We start from the raw sequence: 25,212 nt of genomic DNA, 5'->3' as shown, positions 1-25,212 counted from the left end.
GGCTTTTCTAGTGTACTTCCGTGTTCGAACTACAGCAGCAGTCAGGGAAAGATGCTCTTAATATGTAGAGTAGTCTACAACATTCTAAAGTGGTACACTAAGTAAAAGTTACATATCGGATATAATATATGTCGGATTTAGTATTGGGTGTAAATGAAATTCACGAAATGTTCCACATAGACGTGAATCTGATTTCCATATATTTATCAAAAATGTTGCTGATGTGATTGAACTAACGTTAAACATCGTATAATGTATTATCTTAACATGACGTATGATTGCTCCACGTTAGAACAATCGTTGTCTGTCCATTCATTGCGTCATTGTCAAGATTACAGTGGGGGTTGGAGTGACAAAAAGTAACAAACAGAGTGTTTCTGGGTGGGGGTAGGGAGCAGAGGGAAAACAACCACCCTCTAATACCCTATAAGGTTTCCGTCAAAATAGCTTAAACTGACAGACATATTTAGCGATTTTTAAGCACCTCAAAAAGTTGGACGAAGCCATCTTAAACAATTCAGGCGTCTGAGAGGTAAGTCGAGACAACTTGTCAAGAAGTTGGCTTGCTTAGCAGGCTAGCATTAGCTTTTTGAATTGGTTAGACTGGGAAGCGTCATCGCAACCTCCAGGAAAACCGACCATTTAAAATATATAGGACGCATAATTATGTATTTGCCAAGAATATACAACTGACAGATGTATTATACAATGTAATATGCAGAGCACAGTAGTTTTACTCAGCGTACATTTGCTCATTTTCTGACAATACGTCAGGATTTACAAGTCTCAATGGGGAAGTTAGGAGAGCAGAATATACATTAACGTTAGCCTTCTGTCAAGAGAGACAGAGGTTTGTGAATTTGATGATTATTGAAAAGACTAACTGAATACGCATACTGACAGATAACGTAGGTGTTACCAGTTATTTGTATCAGAGGTAACGTTAGCCTGATTCATGTGGGACAGTGTTAGGCTGCTTAGCTAGCTTAACACCACAGAGGTCTTTAAATGGCCGGGGAGTTAAGTTGACTCGACATTTGCGTTAATACAGAAGCCATTCGAACAAAAGTGTTTCACTCCATGGGCATTTGTTGTTTTTGCTTAACGCTGTTACAGCAGCTATGAGACAGTGGTTCCTCTCTGTTATTTTTACCCTCAGTGTTCCATTTGTCATGTCTTTTTCAGGAGTTAAGGGGAAAAAAAGAATTTGTGATTGGCACCACATTTATTCAATGATGATGTGGAAATGGGCGTGATTATAGGAGAACAGCCAATGGCCACAGAGTAGGTGTTTACTTTGAGAATTAGATGGTGGTATTTTCTGCTTATGATGTCGGGCTCTAGCTGGTGGCATAGACACGAAGAAAGAAAGGTGTAGCAAAGGGGGAATTTGGGACAAATCTTGAGGTACGTCGGATTCAAAGTTACATTTATTTCTCCCGGGTCCAGGTAGAAAGACAGCATAACCAATGAGCTAACATTCTGTATTGTTCTTAACTATGTTCCCTCATATTAAAATGGTACAAACATTTGAACAAAAGGACACTGTATAGACAGGAAATGGAAAGAATACAACAGCTAGTGTTTAGCTAACACGACAGCATTTAATGAATATTCTTACGTTGGACTAATAATAAGATGTTGCCAAACATATTAGTAAAGGAAAACATCGAAACATTCAAGTGGACCCCGTTTGCTTGGTCTGTGGACAAGCAGATTTTGTTAAAGGTCAATTGGTTTACTGAAAATATCTCTAGTCCGAGCAAATGAGACAGGAGTAGATAAAGGTATTCATTAAAGGCTGTGCACTAGTGCGGTGCCCGCTGTCACTGACATTATATAATAATAATAATGTAGTATATTGTTGTATTATGTTGTGTATGTAGTAATAATAACATTAACTATAATAATAATAATAATAATAATAGTACCTGCACAGCAGGATGTAGGAAGAACACATGATGCTGTAGTCTCATGAATGGTCCACAACCCAACTGATTTTCTAGTTATTTTTTGATGGCTAAATGAAGACACTCATGTCTGTCATCAAACTTCCTGCAGAGCTTTCACTTTTCTGTTGTCTGGCAGCTTGTTAGTTAAGAAACTTCAGCTTTTCTCCTAGGGCTGACAGGTCAGTGTCCCTCACATAAAGTGGTAGATCTGTGCATCACACATCAGTGGAATGTATTCAGTTACGATTTCCCTGGCGTGGTAATGGTTTTGAAGAAGTCTGAATTATGTCATCGAAAGAATATGTCTGGGAAATGACATAAAGATTATTTTACAACACAGTGCATCTTTCTCTACAAATGCTATAGTTTTACACTATTAAAGTCTTGGTTATCACGTCAGAAGAGTTGGTGCCTTAAGACTGGGACAGAAGTTAGGATAGTTATATATAAGGATATATCAGGAATGAGATATTCTGAAGTAACCTGTAGCTTTCTCAAATATCACATTTTAGTCAAACTATCTCCTTAAATGTTGCCCCCATAATTGGTCAGTTGTAGTGATGTATGGAGCACTAGTCCTCCCTAGAAGGTTGGACTTCAGAGGGCTTACTCACGTGCAATTCTGTTTGTTCCCCACACTGTTTCTATAGGCCTACTTCTACAATACATATAACACATATTGTCATCTCTCTTTTGAGAATAGTTCAACCATTCATTTTTGTGTTGGCCCAAATAGTGACCCTCTTCAGTACACTGTCCCATCAAAAACCAAACCATGGAATAGAATAAAATAGAAAGCAGGTTTTGCATTTGTCTGTTCCTGTAGCTCAACTGGTGGATACCAACATGATAAAGACCACGAGGAACACACAAACAGATTCAAATGTATGTATGTATATGATACATGGTTTACCTGTACTGCACTGTAAGTGACTGCATAACTAGAGCGTTGAGCCCATCATCTTTGTAAGGAAAGCAATCTCTCCCACATTGGTCAAGCAGTAATCTCATTTTCAACCACCTTCACTTTCCTGCTGAACAGATCAATTTGTTACCTAAACATCATGTGAGGCTCAGTAGTTTACTTCATTGATTGAGGGGAGATTTTTGTTTTCCGCTGAGCATTTGCAGTTCGGTTATTTAGTTTTCATTTGACATTGAAGAATCTGGCAAAGCAAGTCTAGTTCTGCGTGTCCTACTGGTAGCCTGTTAATGGCAGTTCCCCCTTCATCAGAAAAGATGTAATCAGCACCTTCTTTGACACAGTGTTGACATACATATGTGTCATACTTGGCATCTATTACTCAATGACACTCTCATGACAGAAGTCAGAGCCGGGAAGGAGTGAGTGCGTGAGTAATATGAAGACCCAAAGTTGGGTAAAGTTTGAGGTGTGGAAATGTCATGTTGCGACATACTAATTGGTATTTTGGCCTAATAAATCGGTGTTTGCTAAGCTAGTGGCACAGGTTTAACAGTACACTCTATTTTCCCTGCAGAGAGGCTTACTTATTCAATTTGGGAGAAAAGGGAACCTTCTCTGCATACCCTACAACCAGTGCATTAATGAGAATGTTGTCTAATTTGCCAACGCCCCAGTGGCAGAGACAAGAAACGTTTTAGAAGTGAATTTACAAACTAAGAGCCCACGGCCCCAGAACTTTTTTATTGTTATTGAGGCATTATTGAAATACACGCCAGTGTGAGTGAGTGAAGGCATTTCTGTTTTCCTCTGTAGGCATATCTCTCAACAGATTTTAGACTTTTATCCAGCTTTTATGTACTTTTTCCTTACAAGAACAATTTGAGCTGTTTTTGAAGTTTCGATGAAAGATTGACTCAATGAGGCCTCCTCTACTGCGCCCTCCCCCCAGCATACTGATAAGGGGCTTATGATGATGTTAGCTCGGCTGCTCTGTGTGCTTTGTTTTTCTCAGCATGGATCTAAATGTGTTTGGTCCCATCGCCATTATGAGAAAAATCATAATGTGATGTCTCTCTCTCTCTCTCTCTCTGGTTCCCCTACTTTGTGTGTCAAGGTGGTATATATTTCTCTTGATTTGAGGAAATTGTGAATAGATAATATCAAGAAAGACTTGTTATTATGGTGCGACAGTTTGAACTGGAAATTAACAAGCTTTAGAAGGTGTCCGAGGTTGGGGTTATGCAAGTTTAATCTTAACTGGCCGATTACGGTCATTCTTGTGCTAATTTGTGGGGACAGTATAGGATTTGGTGAAATGTTACTGATGAAGAATACATTTTTGACTATTTCCAAAAGTACAGCACTGGCTAATGCACGTTATGATTGAAGTTGGCACCATTTAGAGAAAGGAATGGGATGCTAGTTTTACACTGGGGTGGAATCTTGATAAATCCACCCTGATCTATGTAATCTGCTCCTGTAATCCTTGTAACAGTTTACTCTGCGTCTCGCTCACTCTTGTTTTCAGCATGTCACAACGCTCTGACTGTTGTAAACCTCAGTCTCCAGGTGGTGTCATCCCACAATGACTGTGTGCTCTTTTATTGATTCTTTGGGGGACGCAAACTTTCTCTCTTAGTTGCAGGGGATGACCTCCAGGGATTACTGCGGGATTAGGTCCCCTGTGACTAAAAATCAAAGGCAATAATGGAAGGGATATTGAATACTGTTCTGTTTTCTAAGCCTCACGTTCAGTCGCGTGCCACTCAGTTCAAGTTCTCCTGGGAGACGGTTTGATTATCTAAAGCCAGCATCTTGGCTCAGATCTCTGCCATCAGAAATACCCACCCACGACACAGTGCAGATGTTGTCTCTGTACCAGGGCAGAGATGGAGTCAGGATCCTGACTCCATACCAGTATTCCCAGGGCAAGACATGGACTCTTACAAAGTCCAGCGCTTTGTTGTATGAGGCGGTCATGGAGCCCTCTTTGCCAGACGTTTCCATTTGCCCCCAGCAGAAAGTGCAGTTTAATCCCTCACCACCCACCCCCACGTCCTATATCTCAGAGAGAGAATGGCTGTGAGAGCACTGGGCCAGATGCCCTCCTTAGTACGAGCGCTCTTACATCACAGAGGAGATCAGTGTTTCTGACACGAGGCCCAGCCAGGCCTGGCTACTAATGCCCCGTCCATTTTCTCTCAGCTCTGTGGATTTCAAGATTGGTTTTATTTTCATTTGTTTTGTTTTGTTTACCCTACATCAAATGCTAAATAAATGGTCATAAAGATAATCAGTCACTGAATGTGTGAGCCAGGGTCAGGTGTGTACTTCAAAGTCTTCTGGAGGGCACCCTTCCATCCTACTGCCAGCCAGAGAAATATGTCACTATTTTTAGCACAGCTCATATAGTTGTGGATATTTCCAGTGTTAATATCTTGAGCTGTATATTTACTCCATGCTCTACCAGCTCCCTGTATAGAACACTCTGCAGGAACCAATAGCTGGATTTTCATCTTCCCTTTAGCACTAGTATGTACCCCCAGAAGTCAGAGAATTAGAGAGTCCGGTGACCGTAAATCACTCTTAACAAATTACAACTTTTTTTAATTGAAAAAAAAATAAAAAATTTCCATCACCAGATTTTAAATAAAAAATTAAGAAGCAGTGGTTTTTGCTGTGAAAAACTAATATATATTAAGGGTTCTAGTTCACAATTCTCTGTGTGTTGATACTGTCTTTGAGGTGTTTTCTAATGCATTTGTTGACTATTTAGAGGGCATAAATACCATATCCCAGCAAAGCTCTGCCCTTGCTTAGTATGTGTCTATAACAGAATGCATTATGATGTAATAAAGGAATGATGCTGTCAGTCATCGTGTTCCCATGACCAGCTGGACTGAAGTTGGATTTTTTCCTTTGGCAACTGCAGACAAAACTGTCCCATTGTCACCAAGCCTTTTCTCACTGGGTCAAAACGTCCTTTTGAAAAGAGAGAGTGAAAAAGAGGGGGGAACACGTGTTTTTACAGGCACTCCTGATTAACAAAGACTCTTCTGGTCTTTATGTCTCTTTAGGAGCATGGCTCAAGAGACGAACCAGACCCAAGGGCCTATGCTCTGTGCCAATGGATGTGGATTTTATGGGAACCCGCGGACAAGTGGCATGTGCTCGGTGTGTTACAAAGACTTCTTACAGAGACAGAACAACAGTGGCCGAGCCAGTCCAGCAGGTAAGATGCTGCATTTGTTACCTTGATATTTACCAGTACTAAACCTGTAGAGATCCTCAGAAAAGAAAAAACAGTTACTGGCTGGTTACTCAGTAATGATGATGGTTAGTGAGCAACTTATCAATAATGTCTATGTATTCTTCACAAACCAATTGAAGGCATACCTGTCAGTGATTTTATGTATGTGCAGGATCACCACCATCTGCCTGCCATTTGTAATTAGAACTGAGAATTGTACCATCAAAGTTGTGTCAAACACATAGAATTTCTGTGTTGAAAATGACATTGTTTCTACTTTACGGCGGTAGTACAGTATTTGAGGAGGCGAAACGGATAGCAATGCTAATCTGTAAAGGGTATGCTTTGTGTTTGTGATTCCCCCGGCAGTGGTGTCCTCGGTCAGTAGTTTAGGAGAATCTCTTCCCACGCAGTGTTCCGACAGCGCCACTGTTGACGTGTCATCAGCATTAATCCAGGCAGCCTTGCCACTGGACACAAACAGGTACTCAGCGCTCCCACATTTCATGCACACAACACGGAATATAACTCACACAGAGAAACACTTCTTTTACTTTCGACCCCCTCCACATTATGATTGCACCAGACATTGTGATTTAAGGTGTATGACATTTTATACAGGATATTGTGTACGGTATTGCTGTTTTTACAGTTTTGGTTGTCTTTCACCTTGTCTAGGATGTTTGCAGTGTCGTTTCACATGTAATATTGTCATAATGGAGAAGTATTGTGCAATTAAAAAAAATGTTTGGTTCCCATTCAGCATTGTAGCCAGCCAGACCCTGCTATCGCAAGCGCCTGCTACACGGTGTGAAGACGAGGACTCAGCTGGGGCCAAAGTAGACCTGAAAACAGAAGAATCACAAAGTACAGTGCATTTTCATTATTTCTGTGCCACCTTATCCGACACCTCGTTATTCTTCCATATTTAACTGTGCAAAGGACAGGAGACTCTTCTGCACAAAGGAAGAGGCTTTATATTTCGTCACTTTGGTCAAGGTCACTCTGATATGAACTCAGACAATCGCTGAGCTGAGGGCCATTGACAGAGCGCAGCACCAAATCCCCCACTGTCAGCTAGTCTTTTTTGGGGGGTTATTATGGTCCTTCTGTGGTCACACAACCATCCGCTTTGAGCTCAGGCCAAGAGAGTCTGGCAATCAAACCTAAGGCTCAGCACCAGCATTTCCCACAAGCAGCTGGGGTGTCCCACAGTTTTATTTTTTATTTTTTTTATTTTGGCGTCTATTTGTTTTCTGAACATACTCTTTAGTGAATACCAAGAGACATTACACTATATTGGACAGTAGTGTATCAATATTTGCCTAAAGTTTAAATATATTTACATGCCACTATAACCTTACGGAGGAATCCGATTGCATTAGGTGTGAAATTGATCTCTGTGTGTGTGTGTGTGTGTGTGTGTGTGTGTGTGTGTGTGTGTGTGTGTACACACACCTGTGCATATGCGCGCGTGTGTGTGCGTGTGCGTGTGTGTGTGTACACACACATGTGCATATGCGCGCGTGTGTGTGTGTGTGTGTGAGTGTGTGAGTGTGTGTGTGTGTGTGTGTGTGTGTGTGTGTGTGTGTGTGTGTGTGTGTGTGTGTGTGTCCGTGTCTGAAGTTGGTGCATCTAATAGCGTAGCAGTGAGCACCATGGAGGGGGCAGGTAGCTCAGGGTCAGCTGCAGCCTCTGCGGAAGACAGTGTGAGGAGAGGCAAAAGGAAGCTAGATGAGAGCGCTCAGGAGATAGATGGAGAACGTGGTGAGTGTAGACCAGTGCAGAACGGGGCCACGCCTCTCTCCTGAACACTCCTCCAGGGAACCCCAGGACTCCTCCCCTTGAACTTACTTCCTGGTTGAGGCTGTGAACACCAAGCATGGTCTTGTGGTTTAAAAAAAAAAATTGTTTATCTGTTTAGGATGAAAATAAGAAAACTGACGAAAAACAAAAAAAAGCAAATGGTTAGTACAATTTAATTTTCACTGAAACTGTTCTCATCCTAATGAGAGAAGGATGTATTTCCCCTGTTGGAAACTGTACTTGTACCAAGCAAGTGGGTCAATACGCTTCCAGCCACCATGTTAACATGTGTAACAGAACAGTTCTATATGTGCTGCTGGTAGTGCAGCAAACCAGTGATGTTTCCCTCTGCCGATGGCTTGTCTCTTACTTACCTGTGGGTTACCTTGTTTCCCCGCAGCCTCAGGTTCTGAAAAGAGCGGCCAGACGTCTATAGATGACCAGGACAAATGTGACGACAAAAGCAAACCCAAGAAGAACCGCTGCTTCACCTGCCGGAAGAAAGTTGGACTCACAGGTACAGGCGTTAATGGGCTGCTATTTCTGTGTCTCCCCTAACGTGGGACATTTCCACCAACTTCCATGTACTCTTTCAAAAAGGCATCATACCGGCCACACAAACTAATTGTGAGTGTGAAAGCAATTGTTACCTTTTTTTTTTGTTGCTCTCATGAATTTCTTCAAAATTGGTTTCCTCCACAGGCTTCGGCTGCAGATGTGGCAATGTGTTTTGCGGCATCCACCGATACTCAGACATTCACAACTGCACCTTTGACTACAAAGCCGACGCTGCTGAGAAAATTAGGAAAGAAAATCCCGTCATCGTTGGAGAGAAGATCCAGAAGATCTGAAGAGCCATCTCATCATGGGTGCCAGGGAATGTGTGTGACACGGATCAGCGACACTCTGTTTTTGTTTTTTTCACCCCCCCACCCCCACCCCTTTCCCCCCCCTCAATTTGAAGTTGCTCACAACCTGAGCCATCAACTCCCCCTTAAATCATGCATGCTACCTGGAAACACTTCTTTGAAATTGATTTTTTCTTTTTTTTAATGTTTCTTTTTTCTCTTTTTTGCAGTTACTCAAATTTATTTCCCTAGTAATGTTGTGGATTGTGTGAGCAAATCTTAAATAGACTTTTACAAGGAAATTGTTCAATTTTATTATATTTTCAGTTGAGTTACAAATAGGGCTCTACATTTACAGACTTACTAGAGGGGCTGTGCTCTTCTGGTATGTCCTTTTCTCTCTGTGTTGCATGTCAACCCATTCATTTCCCCCATCCTTTCCATCCTGTACTGTATGCTCTTCCAGTAAATGAATGTATGCTGAGAATTATTGCTATTTCATTATGGACGGCATAGAGAAAACGGCTCGTTTCCTCCCACTCTCTCTTATTAATATTTGTTTGTCACTTAGGAGTGTATGATCATCAGTGTAAATGTGTGTGTGAATGTTGTTTTGGGTGAATAGCCTGTATGCACCTCAGCGTTGGTTCTGAGTGTTTATAAGAATAATATAGTTCATTTATGAGAAGGCACAGGATGATCTGAGGTTTATGTGCTGTATTTATGTTTGTTTATTCACTGTCTTTGCTTTGATCTGAATCAAATTAAAAAACAAATTTTACACATAAAACTCAAACTCATAAAACACATTTAATGCATTTCCAAAAGTAAACAATTTAACAAGCTACAACACTGAGGTCAAGAACAATGAGTGATGATTTGAAAAGTACTTGGAGGTAGGGCTGATTGTGCTGAGTCATTTTCAGTCCGTTAAACATTATTTACTGAGAGCCTGGAAAGGGTGGATATAAGGGAAGTTGCCTGATTGGTTGTCTCTTCAGACTTTGGAGGCGGTATCAACGCATGGCTGCAGTCAGCATCTGGAAGAGGTTACTTACCCTGTTGCTTACTCTGAAAAGTATTCCAGAGTACAACTGCAACTTGAAAATGTCTTTCATAAAAGTAGACGAAGAATCTCATTTCTCCTTTCATAACCTACCTTACGGTGTTTTCTCCACTTCCGACAACGTAAGTATATTTTTGGAGATTTTAGAGAAACCGTTCACAGTTGACGTCAGCTCATTCCTAAATGTTCACTTACCCTGCATCCACACTATTATGTTAATGCTAGAAGTTAAAGCATGCAAAAAAAAAAAAATGAGTTTGATCAAAAGTCTATCAGAGACCACTTAAACCATTTCTATGTGTGTAACATGAAATCAATCTCAGCCAAGGCATCGGATCGGTGCTGCCATTGGAGATCAAATATTGGACCTCAGTGCGATAAAGCACCTTTTCAACGGACCTGCCTTGTCAAAGCATCCGGATGTTTTTGACCAGGTAAACTGCCTTCTAAACGGCTTCTTGTTTTGAAAGCGAAATACAATTTTGAACTGGAGGAAAGCCAACAAACCTAGTGTTGCTCCATGTGTCCATTCTTTAGCCAACGTTAAATGCGTTCATGAGCTTGGGTCATGAGGCCTGGAGAGAAGCCAGAAGATATTTGCAGAAGTTCCTATCTGCAAATGAGAGTATGTTACGTGATGACGTGAGCCTTAGGAGCAGGTAGGCAATTCCACGTTTTAAACAAATACTGGAGAGTTGGTTGAAAACTCAAACAGCATTATTGTTCACCACTTACAACTACAGTTGTGTAGTTGCCCATGCTTGTAGAAAGAACTTTAAATTAAATGAGTTGTAAGAGTAAAATTTAAAGAGAAAAGTTGAGGTATCACTCTGAGGTTAGCCTCCAATCAAGTGTACACTCTTTTTAATTTTTCATCTATTTTGATTAGCTTTCTTCTTAGTGAATCTTTTGTGTGTGTGTGTGTGTGTGTGTGTGTGTGTGTGTGTGTGTGTGCGTGACTATTTCTTTAGAGCATTTGTGCATCAGAATTCTGCGGTGATGCATCTTCCGGCAGAGATTGGTGAGTTTGGAATGGTAGTTCAGTAGATCTGGTCTTATCTGAGGTGACGGGCGTGAGTGACAAGTCATGTATGCTGTTTTGTTTGCCTGAGGGCATCACGGAACCCTGCTCCTATCATATCTCATATCTGTCCCTCTGAATTCCCCCCACTTCTCCAGATATCCCACTCTTTCTTCCTTATTCGCAAATACCAAAGCATATTATAACGATTTAATACTTAACTTTATGTATATACAAATGTATTTGAAATAGTGAACCTGATGTAGTCCATAAATGTCTTGCATTCAGAAAACATCAGGGCTTTGTTTAAAAAATGCAGTCGTTGTTAGATATGCCATATGGGTTGTGTTAAGCAGAGTGGAAAATTGTCCAGGTTGCCTCCTACCATCCAACACAGGAGGGCACTGTTCTCCGCATGAGCTAACAATGAATGATCACACCAGAGGAGGTGTTCTATGTTTAGCAGCAGAGTTGCCATGAGCGTGCGTACTTCTTTAGTATATGCATGTGCTGTGCTGGTGTGGTGTTAATAGCCCTCTCGCTCAGCCCCTCTTCCTCGTCCTCTTCCTCTTCCTCTGTGTCTCTCCCCAGGTGACTACACTGATTTCTACTCCTCCAGAGACCATGCCACCAATGTTGGGATCATGTTCCGTGGGAAGGAGAATGCCCTTATGCCTAACTGGTATGAAAGCAATTTTATAAGTAATTAATTCCAAATTATAAATAATTAGCTGCAAGCTTTTATCGTTACGATATGGAAAGAAAGAACCTGTGTATAAGGCTTCCGGGCAAATTCGATTCTGAACAGATAAAAACCTTTTCTCAGAAACACATCACAGTTTCCTGCCCTTTTTTCTTTGACTGAACTGTAACATTCGGTTATTGCCTTGAGATACTCTCACATTTCAAGCTTTGTACTTGTTCTTTGTGAATAATTCCCCAGATTGATTTTCCATCAGCACTGTAGGGATGATTTAGCCTCTGCACAGAGCTATATTTCTCTCCTCATTGTTACTTACAAGGTCCTGGGAGAGACTATTGGCCAGGAGGCAGAGCAAGGGCTCCTGCGTGTGAGTCAGCGGAGGCCAGAGACAGAGGGTTTCTCTAATTGATTTCTGATCTCCTCTGAGCTTCAGTAGCTAGTTCGCCTGCAGTCACCTCTGCACAGGCAATCCGCCATTTCACAAGTTTTTGAACTGGCGTAACTAACAAGAACAAGAGAGGTGCTGAGGGAATCAGAATGTGAGTTGGAGAGGAGAAAAAAAAGGTTCTGTGGTCTTCACATCAATGAACCGGCACCTCTGTGACTCATCCATGCATGCACACCAGCGGAGGAACCATGATAAGATGTCAGGCACGCGTGCATGTGGATGTGAGAGCTCTTCTGGAGGGATGGGGGGGGGGGGTGAAGTGGAGAGCCAGATGTTATCGGTTTAGCCACCTGCACACCTCTCAGCACGGGATGGGAACGAGAGAAGCAAGAAGGGAGAGAGATGAAGTGGGTGCTGAAATGTGTGTGTGTGTGTGTGTGTGTGTGTGTGTGTCTGTGTGTGTGTGTGTGTGTGTGTGTGTGTGTGTGTGTGTGTGTGTGTGTGTGTGTGTGTGTGTGTGTGTGTGTGTGTGTGTGTCTGTCTGTCTGTCTGTCTGTCTGTCTGTCTGTGTGTGTGTGTGTGTGTGTGTGTGTGTGTGTGTGTGTGTGTGTGTGTGTGTGTGTGTGTCTCTGCTCAGGCTGCGGCTGCCGGTGGGATACCACGGCAGGGCCTCCTCGGTGGTGGTGTCAGGCTCTCCGATCCGAAGACCCACGGGTCAGATGAGGCCCGATCCAAGTACGTGTGTGACCTACATTACATTACACTAACAGTAGACATGGCAACAGTGCAGGCTCTCTGATGACGACCCTCCAAGGCGTTTCTCTTTGATGGCTGCACTTATTCTGTCATTCAGTTGTTACCCAGCCTTTTCTCTTGACGTGTGAGTCTGGGTAGATAAGAGCGCCTGTTGATTGAAGAAATGGAAACGGCAGACCTAGAGCCCTGTCTGACATCCACATGAGTGTGTTCTCCCTTCCCCCGCTGTGTGCATTAACATTTATTCCTCGGCTCCTTTCTTCCTCTCCCAGCTAAGGCCCCGGTCTTCGGTCCCAGCAAGCAGCTAGACATTGAATTGGAAATGGTAAGTGTGGTCTTTCAATTGTGGGAATTGGAATGAACACTGTCAGTGCTCCCACTCAAACATCACTGAACTTTTGTGTCCATTTTGATGCAGTCATTCATGATGAGGTTTGTTCAGGAGTATTGAATGAAAGGTAACACACATCAGGGAGAAATACAGTCTACCTGGATATTTAGCCTTGGACATATTTGGGACTATATTTTGACCCTAATGACATCTCACAGCATTTGTCCTTTTTTCTCTCCATAAAAACCACATTGTCATGAGACTTGAATGAATCGTGTGTCTGTGTGTGTCTTTTATAGGCGTTTTTTGTGGGAGCTGGGAACAAATTGGGGGAGCCCATTCCCATCGAGAAAGCCCACGAGCACATCTTCGGCATGGTGCTGATGAACGACTGGAGTGGTGAGTGACATTTCTCATCTTCACCCGGGTCAAACCAGTCACTTTCACAGAGATGTCAATCTCCCAGGGCCCTAACCAAGGCAGTACAGACACCATTTATGTTGTAAGCTATTCTGATTCCATACCTATGGCACTGCTACCTTATTCTCTTATGTACGCATGGTTGAAGTGCACCCTACTACACCGCGTGAAAGACTGGAAGGTTTTCACTTTCTAAGGTTTTTATGTGAGTAGTGAGAATCATTTTTGCTCTATGAGGTTGCCTGTGAAGGGGCTGGTTGTTGTAATTCATTTTTTTCTGATTTCTCAAATGATAAATGATACTCTGTTAGTTCCACTAGTTTTCTCTTGGTTCACATCCCCTCTCTGATCTTACATCAGAGGAAATCACACAGGCTCCAGAGTTCAATTGACTTTGAGAGGAAAAAGAGGGCAAAATAGCCCAATTTTGTCCTTCTTCACATCACTTTTTGAAGTTACTGAGCCTTTTGCAGTTGGACTTGAGATATGCACAAAATGACCCATGGTTCACTGGTCTAATAGATCACATCCCAAGAGGACCTCAGAGACAGCCAATCTCTGTGGAAATAGATGAAACCAATTGACATTGCAGGAGATGGCCTGTCTCTTTTTCTGGAATGGAAAACCTCACCTTTCATAGTTTGGTGGGGTTTTTTTTTTGAGAATATATCTCATCCTGAGGCTCTCAGAGGCCTTTGCGACACATAAAGCCAAGAGAGAGACCTGTCCGGGCCTGGTGTTTGAGCTGGACCAGCCCTGATTTACAGACACTCTCAGACCATGCCAAGTGGCGTCTCAGAGTAACAAGTGCTGTCAATTTCTTTTATTATTCCGTCGCCCCAAACCCACAATGGCATCCTTTCAAGCATGCCAGCTGATATTGCTTTTTTTACGGCCTATCGGTAAGCATCCACGGAAATGAAAAACACCTGGGGATAGAAACGGTGGAGAAAGTGAACTTTTTTATGGAAAGGCCTCTGGTGGTTCTGCATGTTTTATTCCTCAAAATATATTTTTTCATCACATCCTATAATCTGTCAGCATATTTGACAGTGTATTTACATTTAACACAAGCAGATGCAAACACACACACACACACACACACACACACACACAATACATGAAGGTGTCAAGTAGGGATGCACCGATACCACTTTTTTACAAACCGATACGAGTACGAGTATTTTTATTTGTGTACTTGCCGATACCGAGTACCGATACCGATACTTCTTAGATTTGGTCTCCATGAAAATGCAATTAATTTGGAGGCAGATTTTATTTTTTCCTCTCCAGATTATGTCAAGCCTATAGTACAAAATTAACAGAAGGCTATCCCAAGCCAAAAATAAACAGAGCTTTCTGGTTTTAAAACACAAAAAAAGCCTTCAAACAGACAATATCATCACATTAGACAAAATGCAAATATAACCAGATAAAGGCAATTCAATTTGCTGCATAGTTAACAACACAGTCTGCTTAACAAAAAGTGAACAGAACTATTACTGGATTAGCACAAGAGCACATTTCACAATCACTTAACCTATGTGGCACAGTCTTTCTCTCTACCTCTCTCTCTGTGTGTGCGTGCGCGTTTTTTTCTTTTGCAAGACGTCAGTTAAGATTGGTTGCTTCAGTCTTGCGCCACTAGCATCAGTGAACTCTGTGTACTTAGCACTATGGTGTGTCTTCAGATGTTTAATCAAATTGCTTGTGTTAAACAAAGTACTTTCCTTTCCGCCCCTCGACACCGTAGCAGTGCAGATCTTACGCTGTGCCCTACTCCTGTCGTCGTCATTTATCTTAAAATGAGCCCAAATCGCCGTTAAGGCAGCACAACGGAATTGCTAATCGCTAACGAGATGCTAGCAGCTAAATTTAGCGAAATCTGTATCTGTATACTGAAATACTTTGACACTATGACAAACTTTCCTAACACAGTCAAACATCAAGCAAATGCAACACAAGACGGCAAATAAGCTACTTACTAGCCTGGCAGAGAGTGGTAGGACAGGTAGGACAATAAATCACATTTTGTGTCAGCATAGCCCGGCCAGTTTGATGCAGTGAAATACTGATGAGTGGTATCGGTGCTTGGTATCGGCACTTCACAAACGAGTACGAGTACGAGTATTTTAACGAAGTATCGGCACCGATACCGATACTGGTATCGGTATCGGTGCATCCCTAGTGTCAAGAATACATGAAGGTGCTCTAAAACCCTTTTACATATGTGATTTATGATAATTTTTCACCTTACTGAATGTAAAAGAATGCACTCCCTCCACCTTGTTCTGTTTCAGTGCCTTTATCGATGTGCAATAAGAAGTGTGCTTTTCTCAAACCACATTTTATTTTCAGACAGACTTCATTTATTTGTGGAAGAGCCTGTCACAGCAACTCAGAAGCCATATTTCCCCTTCATTTCTCATTTACGCTTGGCTCCTGTGCCATGCCGTTCCTTTGATCTTATTTCTTGTGGATTGACTTCATACCCTGACCCTGTGCCACCTCTGCACATTCATTACATTATGTTGCCCCATGTAGCCTGTCTGCCATGGGTAGTCCCTCATAAGTGTGTGTGCGTGTGTGTGTGTGTGTGTGTGTGTGTGTGTGTATGTTTGAGAGAGAGAGAGAGAGAGAAAGAGAGTGAGAGAAGCATCCTGAGATATATATATAATTAAAAAGACACTTTCTTTAATTTCATTTGAGTCTTTCTCTGGCGATGGGGCTTGGCAATGAACCATTCCTGCCTAATTTCAGCTTGCTGCTACTCCAGGGGGGAAGAACAGTGGAGATAATGTTCCAGCTGTCTCTCTAATTTTCATAAATCACTTCACACAGACACGAGACTGCCTGGATGTATGCTTGCCAATCAGGGAAAGTTTGCCTTGACAGGATTCTTGACTATTAGAACACACGTGATCACTACTTTGCTACACACATCAAGGCACTGTCATGGTAGATGCATTTGTATGCATGTGCCCATACAAATATGACTGTCAGACTTATGTTTGGTTGGATTAGTGATTCCATGAATCCTTTTTTTTAGAGATTTCAGCAAGGATGTACATGACTGCAAGGTAATTAGTAAGCCAATGAGTTTGCAGTTGTGACACTTCACTCATATTTGTTTGTACACTGCACATATTACAGCTCGGGACATCCAGGCGTGGGAGTATGTACCCTTGGGACCTTTCCTGGGGAAGAACTTCGGGACGACCATCTCCCCCTGGGTCCTGCCTATGGAGGCACTGCTCCCCTTTGTTCAGCCCAATGCAGTTCAGGTAAACCAGTTTATTATTAAAGCACTTACTGTTCCGCTCCCTCCAGAGCCAGTATTCATCCTGTGTAGCGCTGATCTGTCAGCAGTATGAGTATACAGAGGGAGGGTCACTGAGAGGTCACCGTACCCTGTTTTAAACGCTGACTGAGTACCTCCGTCTGGCCCTGGCCTGATTGGAGCATGTCGTATGCTTTGTGGCGTGTTATCTCCTGAGCCTGGCCACCCCTAGGCCTCTGTTGGGCCTTGGCTAGACGCGTGACCTTGTGCTGCCACCTCATCCCCTGCTTTTGTGTCTGTCTTGTGCTTTTGTTCTCAGGACCCCGAGCCGCTGCCTTATCTCCGTCACGACGACGCCTACACCTTCAACATCAACCTCTTTGTGTCTGTGAAAGGTACGCCATGTGCTCCGCAGTGCCCCTTAATTAAAGGCATTGTCAAAAAAAAAGCCCCAGCACTCAAAAGCCCCGGGGCTCTCCGAGATAATGCATTAGAATTAAGCAGTGCGTCCTCCTCCCACTGGCAGGGCTAATCACTGCACTGCCCTCCCCTGCCGGGCTGCTCGGTAGCTAACCTCAAGCTTGTTTTTGCAAAGCCTGTGTTTTACACTAGAGGTAACTGTTGGCTCCCAGACCGGCCAGACTCCTTATCTGTGCTCACGTCCGTGGCAGCACACAATAGGGAGAGGAAGGATACCATCATGCACATCAAATTCCTAGCATCTGGGTTTGCAATCGAGCGACATGTGGAGTGGAGCTTTCTCATTTGACAGTGTAAGCCGTGCCAAATAGATTGGTCTGTGAGACGGCGGCAGAGTGATTGTTTGGTGCAGAGAAAGTGACAGTTGAGTCAGTGATCCGCTCTGTGTTTTTTCCGCCAGGCGAAGCAATGACGGAAGCCGCCACCATCTGCAAGTCCAACTTCAAGGTAAGGAAGAATAACCCTGGGTCTTTCCTATTGAGGAGCACAGTAACACAGAGGAGGGAAGGCCTGTAATCCTATAGCATTTGGGCTAATGCTCATTAAGTTCCTCAATGTCTTCACTAGCGTTCCCCAGACGTGGCTGATAGACTCTGCCTTCAACGCTGTATGTATGATGGAGGGGGAGATTAGGCCTGTCCTCTGGGGAGGGGCTTTGACTGATGAGGGCAGTTGAGGCTGAGGTGTGTGGTGTCGTGTGTCTCTCTGTCTCTCCTCAGTACATGTACTGGACGATGAAGCAGCAGCTGGCCCATCACACGGTCAATGGCTGCAATATGCGACCCGGAGACCTGCTGGCCTCGGGGACCATCAGTGGACCGGTGAGGACCCTTGTGTGTGTGTGTGTGTGTGTGTGTGTGTGTGTGTGTGTGTGTGTGTGTGTGTGTGTGTGTGTGTGAATATGTAGCTGAAGTCGTGTATGTGTGTAGCTAACTGTACCCTTGCATGCTCAGTTATGTGCATTCATATTGGTGTGTGTGTGTGTGTGTGTGTGTGTGTGTGTGTGTGTGCTGCAAACTTTTTGTTTGGGAAAACTGAATGTGATTGCAAGGTATGGGTAATAATCATCATGTAGTGATTCTGTGCCAAGCTGACTGTGTGTGTGTGTGTGTGTGTGTGTGTGTGTGTGTGTGTGTGTGTGTGTGTGTACCAAGGAGCCCGAGAGCTTTGGCTCGTTGCTGGAGCTGTCATGGAGGGGCTCAAAAAGCATTGATCTGGGCGGTGGAGAGAGCAGAACATTCCTGAAGGACGGCGATGAGGTTACCCTTACAGGTAGGACGTGTGTGTGTGTGTGTCTGTGTGTGTGTGTGTGTGTGTGGCTGCACTCCTGTGTCATCACCCCAAGCTCCTCTTCAACCTTGTGAATAATTCAGACTACCAAAATCAGATCAATTATTCAGGAAACAAGAGGGTAACCCACTAGAACAGATCAGGAATGAATCTAGACTGGGAACAACATGTCTCTGCCTTGGACCTCTGAGAGCAGGTGTGAGCTCACTCTGCCAGAACCATAGGTACTCTCACCAATAAGACTGGGAGGGACGACCACATTCAACAACATGATCTGAAATGTTATTGAAAGAATGGCAGAGTAGCTGAGAACTTTGAAGAGTTCTTTGTCATAGTTGTGTGTCTCTCTGTAAGTGTGTGTGTGTGTGTGTGTGTGTGTGTGCGTGTGTGTGTGTGTTAGCGTGTGTGTGTGTGTGTGTGTGTTAGCGTGTGCGTGTGTGTGTGTGTGTGTGTGTGTGTGTGTGTGTGTGTGTGTGCGTGTGTGTTAGCGTGTGTGTGTGTGTGTGTGTTAGGGTGTGCGTGTGTGTGTGTGTGTGTGTGTTAGCGTGTGCGTGTGTGTGTGTGTGTGTGTGTTAGAGTGTGTGTTAGCGTGTGTGTGTGTGTGTGTGTGTGTGTTAGCGTGTGTGTGTGTGTGTGTGTGTGTGTGTGTGTGTGTGTGTGGTCTTTTTGTGAAGACATTTTAAAGCCTTTCATTAGGCTGCACTCTCCTGCTCTGGTTCATTTAATATTCTGCGGCAGTCTGCACACTGTTGCTGTGAGGCTGCTTTGGGAGAAGCCTCTCATTGACTTCTATAACCAAGACATTAAGTCAAACTTTTTTTTCACTCAGAGACCTGTCAATCAAACACAACAGTTTATATAAGTTGCATGTCTATCTTCCTGCCTGCCTAAACGTCTTTCTCTCTCTCTCTCTCCCTCTCCCTCTCTCTCTCTCTCTCTCTCTCTCTCTCACTGTACTTCTGTCTGCTGTGTGTTTGGTCAGGTTATTGCCAGGGCCATGGCTATCGGGTAGGCTTCGGCCCGTGTCGGGGAACGATCGTCCCAGCACTGCAGCAGTGAGGCCCATGTTGCTCCGACAGTGGCCATCTGTCCCCCCCCCCCCCCCCCCCCAGAGAGGGCAGCGCAGACACCCACAGACACCGGCCGAGAGCAACACAGAATCTCTGCAGAGCGAGGGCGAACAACCCCTCCCTTAATGGCCTCTCGTCGCTCTGTTAATTGAGTGTCACCGCACTGGGAGATGCAGTTACTTTTTATTTTTACAGGACCGCCATTCTAGCAGTATAGAAATATTTAGTGTTATAAAACAATTGGGTTCTATTGAATTATTTAGCTGTTTCTGATTGGACGAGAGACGTTCCATGAGTTGGAATATCCCAGGACATCCCAACTCGGACTTTTCACAGCTAAAAATAAATCACTCCGCGATGAAACATTCTATAGCACGTTGATACAATTAAGCGATAACCGTTAATTCAAAGTTCTTATAATTCCAAAAGACGTTGACAATGGAACTATTTTTTTGTTGCGGAGAAACAATGGCGAAATAAACATTTTTAAATCAATAACTTCGTGTTTAAATGTTAATTGGTTGACTATAAAATTGTTTTATAAAAGCAATATAGTACTCGTGCGAGTGGGGTAGGTAAGGGATATTCCCACGGGTGTTGTTGCCTGCGCCACTCGGCCTCCGGCCTCGTGGCTACGGCCGAACACCACCCGTGGGAATATCCCTTACCTACCCCACTCGCACTCGTACTATATTGCTTAATTAAACAGGAACATTTGTTGCCATACCAGATGCAGTATTACGTTCCTCTGTGTGAATGTATTTAGGAACCATGTTATAAAAGCTCTGATTTTCACACATACAAATTTGCCTTTTTTTAATGTTATTTGCCTAGACTTTCCACTCAAAGTGAGTCACGGTTCTTTAGCAATTGAGTTAGAGGGGGTTGTTATATAATATTCTTTTCCCAGAGTGAAGTCAGTTATTAACACACACTGCCCCAGTAACTGCATATATGAATGGCAAACTGGACACAAATGAAGTTAGCCACTCTACAAACTGGGTGAGTGAGAGTCAGGCAATGAAGTTCAGAGTGTACTCATCTGGGTCAATGTGTTTGTGTATTATTCAGCAACGCAGTACTGGTGAAGCTAATACATTTACATGTAGAAATCCACACCTTCACCTTCAGTATTGATGAGCTGGGCTTTGCTGAACAAGCAACCGGCACTCTGCATTGTAAACTATCGTCATCACTGCAGTCCAACGCATCTGGCAGACAAACAGCCCTCTTGTTCCATTAAGCAGGCCACTTCCATTTTCAACTGCGGCTCTCGTGACATCGAGCTGTCCATCGTGTATCAATTTTTTTCCCCCAAGGTTGTGTATGTGAGAGAGTGTTTGCAGGTAGGAGGCTGTGTTGTTTGCCGTGGATGGATTTCCAATAGTTATGTTGTGCAACTCCATTAGCCTGGTCATGGAAAATGCATTGTGACCATCCTGTGAGCCTCTGAGCTCACCCCGTCCAGCCGGCAGAGGGAGGTGCCCTGAGAGCATTCTGTCACCATGGAGACGCACACACTTGGACAACAAAGAGCACTGGACCCAAGATGTGATGGCTGTGAGCGTGTGGGTTTTCACTGGACCCAAGATGTGATGGCTGTGAGCGTGTGGGTTTTCACTGGACCCAAGATGGAATGGCTGTGAGCGTGTGGGTTTTCACTGGACCCAAGATGGAATGGCTGTGAGCGTGTGGGTTTTCACTGGACCCAAGATGGAATGGCTGTGAGCGTGTGGGTTTTCACTGGGACAGCAAACATGTCAGAAGTTCAGCGGTGGCAGAGGTGGAGTACTGATAGTCTAACAGTAGACGCCCTGCCTTTGTTGCCCAGATGGAAGAGTAATAAACAGGACTCCCCCCAAGCCCTCTCACTCACTCTCTTTCTCTCTATCGCTCTCTCTCTCTCGCTCTCGCTCTCTCTCTCTCTCTCTCTGTGTGTGGGCTTTATTGATGTAGAGCAGGTGGGAACTTCACAGCAGCAATGACCTCAAAACCCAAATGAAGGTTTCAGAGGAAGCATGGGAAGAGTTTCCCGGGCATAGCCCGCAGCATCCCCCATCAATATGGGAACTAAACTTCACTTTTTCCCCATAAAAACCTATTGCGTAGGGAAGGCCCTCTCTGCAGCCCTGAATGCATACAGTTCCCTTCACAGAAATTAATGTTCGGTTCTGTGTATCCTCTACACACTTATCAGTACTTCCATTACTCTCCGCTCTAATTATTCCCTTGTGTGAAAATGCTGTTGCAGCAACTCTGTCTTTTATGAAAGCAGAGCAAAGCTCACCATTTGCTCTAGCAAAACCACCCTAATGTAAAATATTACGGTTGTAGTTTAGATTCTCGAGAAAGTTTTACTGTTAATGGAATAAGTGCCGCGCCACAGAAACGAGCTCTGGGCTGTGCTTTATGACTGTGGAGTGGGCAGCCGCTCACACGTCACTGGAGCTCAAGGTGGAATGCGCCATGCAATATTAATGCACTCTCCGTTTGTGTGTGCCAGTGTTTTCAAACGCTGCTAATCAATTGTGTCCCACGGAATCATTGGCGCACACTAGAAATCCATGCCAATGTACTTGCGCTGGGCAGAGGCGCACAACTGCTGATGCAGGGGCAGGTTATAAATGCCAGCTAATTAAGAATAATTGATTCCCATTAATATAATAGTAGAGGGAGGAATCCAGCGAGGGAGCTATTTGTATCATCATACTTTCAGCGCTGCTCGTATTGTACATGCGCTCACTGTGAACTTAAGGCTTGCTACAGCCATTATTTGCTGCACACTGACATTATGCAATGCTTCATTACTTTTGTTATTTATTTATTTATTTGGAAAGGGAGGGGGGTGGTGGTATCAACTCATTATTTTACTTGGCCTTGTAATTGTCAGACTGCAGGCAATGAACATTGCTCACAAAGCCTCTGCAATGCAAAAGGGGCCAGTGTGTACGTTCTGTTGTATCAGAGAGGTATCTGAACATACAGTGTGTACGTTCTGCTGTATCAGAGGTGTATTTGAACATACAGTGTGTACATTATGCTGTATTAGAGAGGTATTTGAACATACAGTGTGTACCTGATGCTGTATCAGAGGGGTATCTGAACATATGTCGTCATCTACAGCTGAAGTGTTTTGTGTGGTTATTTCTGTGCTAGATGCACTCAAGCACAGAGTTGGAAAACAAGGGAAGTTAATGATTTCCGAAAATGTGGCCTTTAAATGGCAACGGTAAGGTAAATATTGATCTGACTGGCCTTTCTTCGGGCAGTTTTCACTTTCCGAGTGGCCCTTATTTCAGGACAAAGGTTATTGAGGAGAGGGGTCTAACTACTTTGGGTACTTCCAGATATTGCTCCTCACATTCCTGAACCAGAATGTGAAAACCTGAATGCATAGAGAAATTCAAGGCTGGAATATAACTGTGCCTAAAGGAGATTATCTACAATTTAGCCCCTTTGGTGTTGGGTGTACTGGTATTGGGTGGAAAATTCTCAGTCAGAAGCCATTTATATTTGTATGCAGCCTAGCAAAGCTACACACCCTATATTCAGATACCAGAAACAAATAATTAAATATTAATGTTGCCCAAATCTTTAAATAGTTTCCTTTGATTGAGTGTTTTTTGTGCATGGATGTCCCATTGCTATTAAAAGCCTATGCATTATAAATTATCTCATTCAAGGAATTGTTGGGAATTAATATGGAAAATGCGCAATATGTGTCAATCTCTTCTTTGGTATTTTCTCTTGACGTACTTTTTTCTGGAAGGAGATTTGCAGCTACCTGTCTTTTTTCCTTCACTCCATCAGAATGCACACAAATACTTTTTTAAGGAAATAAGGAATGAAAAGGTTACTTATTCAGTGAGTATTTGGTGCAGGCTACCACGCAGTGTGGAGCGCTTACGTGTCCACCACTAATTGACAAATCACATGGTATCAGTGATGCACAGACGGTGAAAAAAGTAAATTTCAAATAGAAAGGCAGCCCGTTAATGCAATTTACAGTCCAAACAAACTTTTATAAGCCTTAATTGAAATGTGCCCCGTAGTGCCAAGAATATGGCAGAGCGGTTTGCTTTTAAATCAATTGTAAGGGAACAGAAGGACTCAAAGGCCTCTTGACTTGATTAAGCAACTGCTCCCGCCGTTGGGGGATCTGTGTTCAAAACTTCACTTCTCCTCTCGAAAAAGTTTGTCCTTCCTCCATGACTGCTGTTTATTCAGACACAGACAGCGCGGAACGTAGTGCTCATGGTTGTGTAGAGCGAAGGACAAGCTTCACAAAATCCCCACGGAGGAGGGCACTTCCAGAAGCCACACTGCCTGTGAGAGTGCACCCTTGCTTGCATACATGGTCGGTTGAGGAGCCACTCACCTTCGTCTCACACGGATGCTTTAATTGGCTGAAGTTCTTCCCCTGCCGAGAGACCGCGGGGACCCTAAAACCGTCAGATCCCTCAGCTCTGCTGGATGTGACGCTATCTGATCTCTACTTTTGCTTCACCACGGGATAGCGCTGGTGGCAGGCACGGCTCTCCTCGATAAATCGATGGGATCGCCTGGAAGCGCTAGCGCTCGAACCTCGCCCTCTACCTGAGTCATCCCCACACACAGCCAGGCGGAACGTAAACTGCGAAATTTGGTAGGCAAACAAAACCTTCTCCCCGTTCCCAGACACTCAACGAGGAAAGGAGAGAGGGGGGCTATGTAGACATCAGTGCAGTGTTGACTGGGACTAAGAGAAATAGAGTGAGATGCAGACAGAGCACACGGGACAAATGCTTGTAATTCTCTTCAAGCGAATCTGTGGTCATTGGGATGCCAGCGTGTGAAGTCCTCATTCAAACACACACACACAGAGAGAGACAGACATACACACACACACACATCAGACAGTGAGGCCCCAGCCCCAGTGAATGTTGGGAATGAATGGTGTCCTTATGTTGCCCAGCCCAGATTAGACCCCTGGGCAAGTCTGACCTTTTCCATCGCGCCTGTGGTTACTGGAGACACGAGGAGAAACCGTGCCATACGGCGAATGCAAAGCTCAGTCAGGTTTTAGGCATTTCACTTCAGCTTGTCATCAACGACTTATGATCTGAATCTTCGGTTTTTAAAATGGTGGCCATGCCATAGCATAAAACAATTCCGTTTGTAATATTTTGTTATTCATTGGTGTTTGAAACATTGGTGTAATATGCCCCAACTGCAGTGGGACTCATTTCCCAAAATCCAGATTTCAAACAAATAAGCTTGGTGCATATAGAGTGCTTTCATGTCATCACAGTCTTTATTTACGGGAACTATAAACAGATTAAAATGAGCTCTATCCGTCTCCCTTCTCTTATTGTGGACATTTGTAAAATCAGGAAACAATTCAAGACAATCTCTGTGGTTTCAGCTGAGGCACTTAATAGCATGCAGTCAAGACTACCATTTCACACTTACAAACAAACATACGTAGTTCAGTTTAGGCAAGGTACTAACACAAAGACAAGAAATCAAATTGAGCAGCAAGTCAGATTGTTCAAGCTACAGCAGAATCAAAGACAGCTGAGTCGGGGGGCCAATTGAGCAGAAGTTTTTATACAGAGCTAAAAGGGGACTTTGAGAGTGTCCTCCA

General features: G+C 43.6%; 2 protein-coding genes across 3 annotated transcripts; both read left to right on the top strand.

Annotated features, from left to right (window-relative positions):
- The first annotated feature begins 234 nt into the window (after positions 1–234).
- On the top strand, positions 235–9,571 carry zfand6 (zinc finger, AN1-type domain 6). 2 transcript variants are annotated; one of them, XM_012817271.3, is made up of 6 exons: positions 235–532; positions 5,955–6,109; positions 6,497–6,611; positions 6,891–6,994; positions 8,334–8,450; positions 8,636–9,571. In XM_012817271.3, the coding sequence occupies exons 2-6, from the start codon at positions 5,959–5,961 to the stop codon at positions 8,782–8,784; spliced, it is 636 nt and encodes a 211-aa protein (XP_012672725.1). In that variant the 5' UTR covers positions 235–532; positions 5,955–5,958; the 3' UTR covers positions 8,785–9,571. The 2 variants fall into 2 exon arrangements, with proteins under 2 accessions (XP_012672725.1, XP_031425585.1); XM_031569725.2 differs by lacking the exon at positions 235–532 and adding an exon at positions 548–1,407.
- A 113-nt stretch (positions 9,572–9,684) lies between these two features.
- Positions 9,685–19,916, top strand: fah (fumarylacetoacetate hydrolase (fumarylacetoacetase)). Its single transcript, XM_012817237.3, has 14 exons — positions 9,685–9,969; positions 10,171–10,281; positions 10,385–10,506; positions 10,819–10,868; positions 11,460–11,550; positions 12,597–12,694; positions 12,988–13,040; positions 13,346–13,445; positions 16,620–16,750; positions 17,066–17,141; positions 17,627–17,673; positions 17,946–18,047; positions 18,381–18,498; positions 19,499–19,916. The coding sequence occupies exons 1-14, from the start codon at positions 9,805–9,807 to the stop codon at positions 19,573–19,575; spliced, it is 1,341 nt and encodes a 446-aa protein (XP_012672691.2). The 5' UTR covers positions 9,685–9,804; the 3' UTR covers positions 19,576–19,916.
- The last annotated feature ends 5,296 nt before the right edge of the window (positions 19,917–25,212 follow it).

This window comes from Clupea harengus, chromosome 6 (genome assembly GCF_900700415.2).
Source record: "Clupea harengus chromosome 6, Ch_v2.0.2, whole genome shotgun sequence".
NCBI lineage: Eukaryota > Metazoa > Chordata > Actinopteri > Clupeiformes > Clupeidae > Clupea > Clupea harengus.
This window is presented reverse-complemented; position numbering and strand designations above follow the sequence as displayed.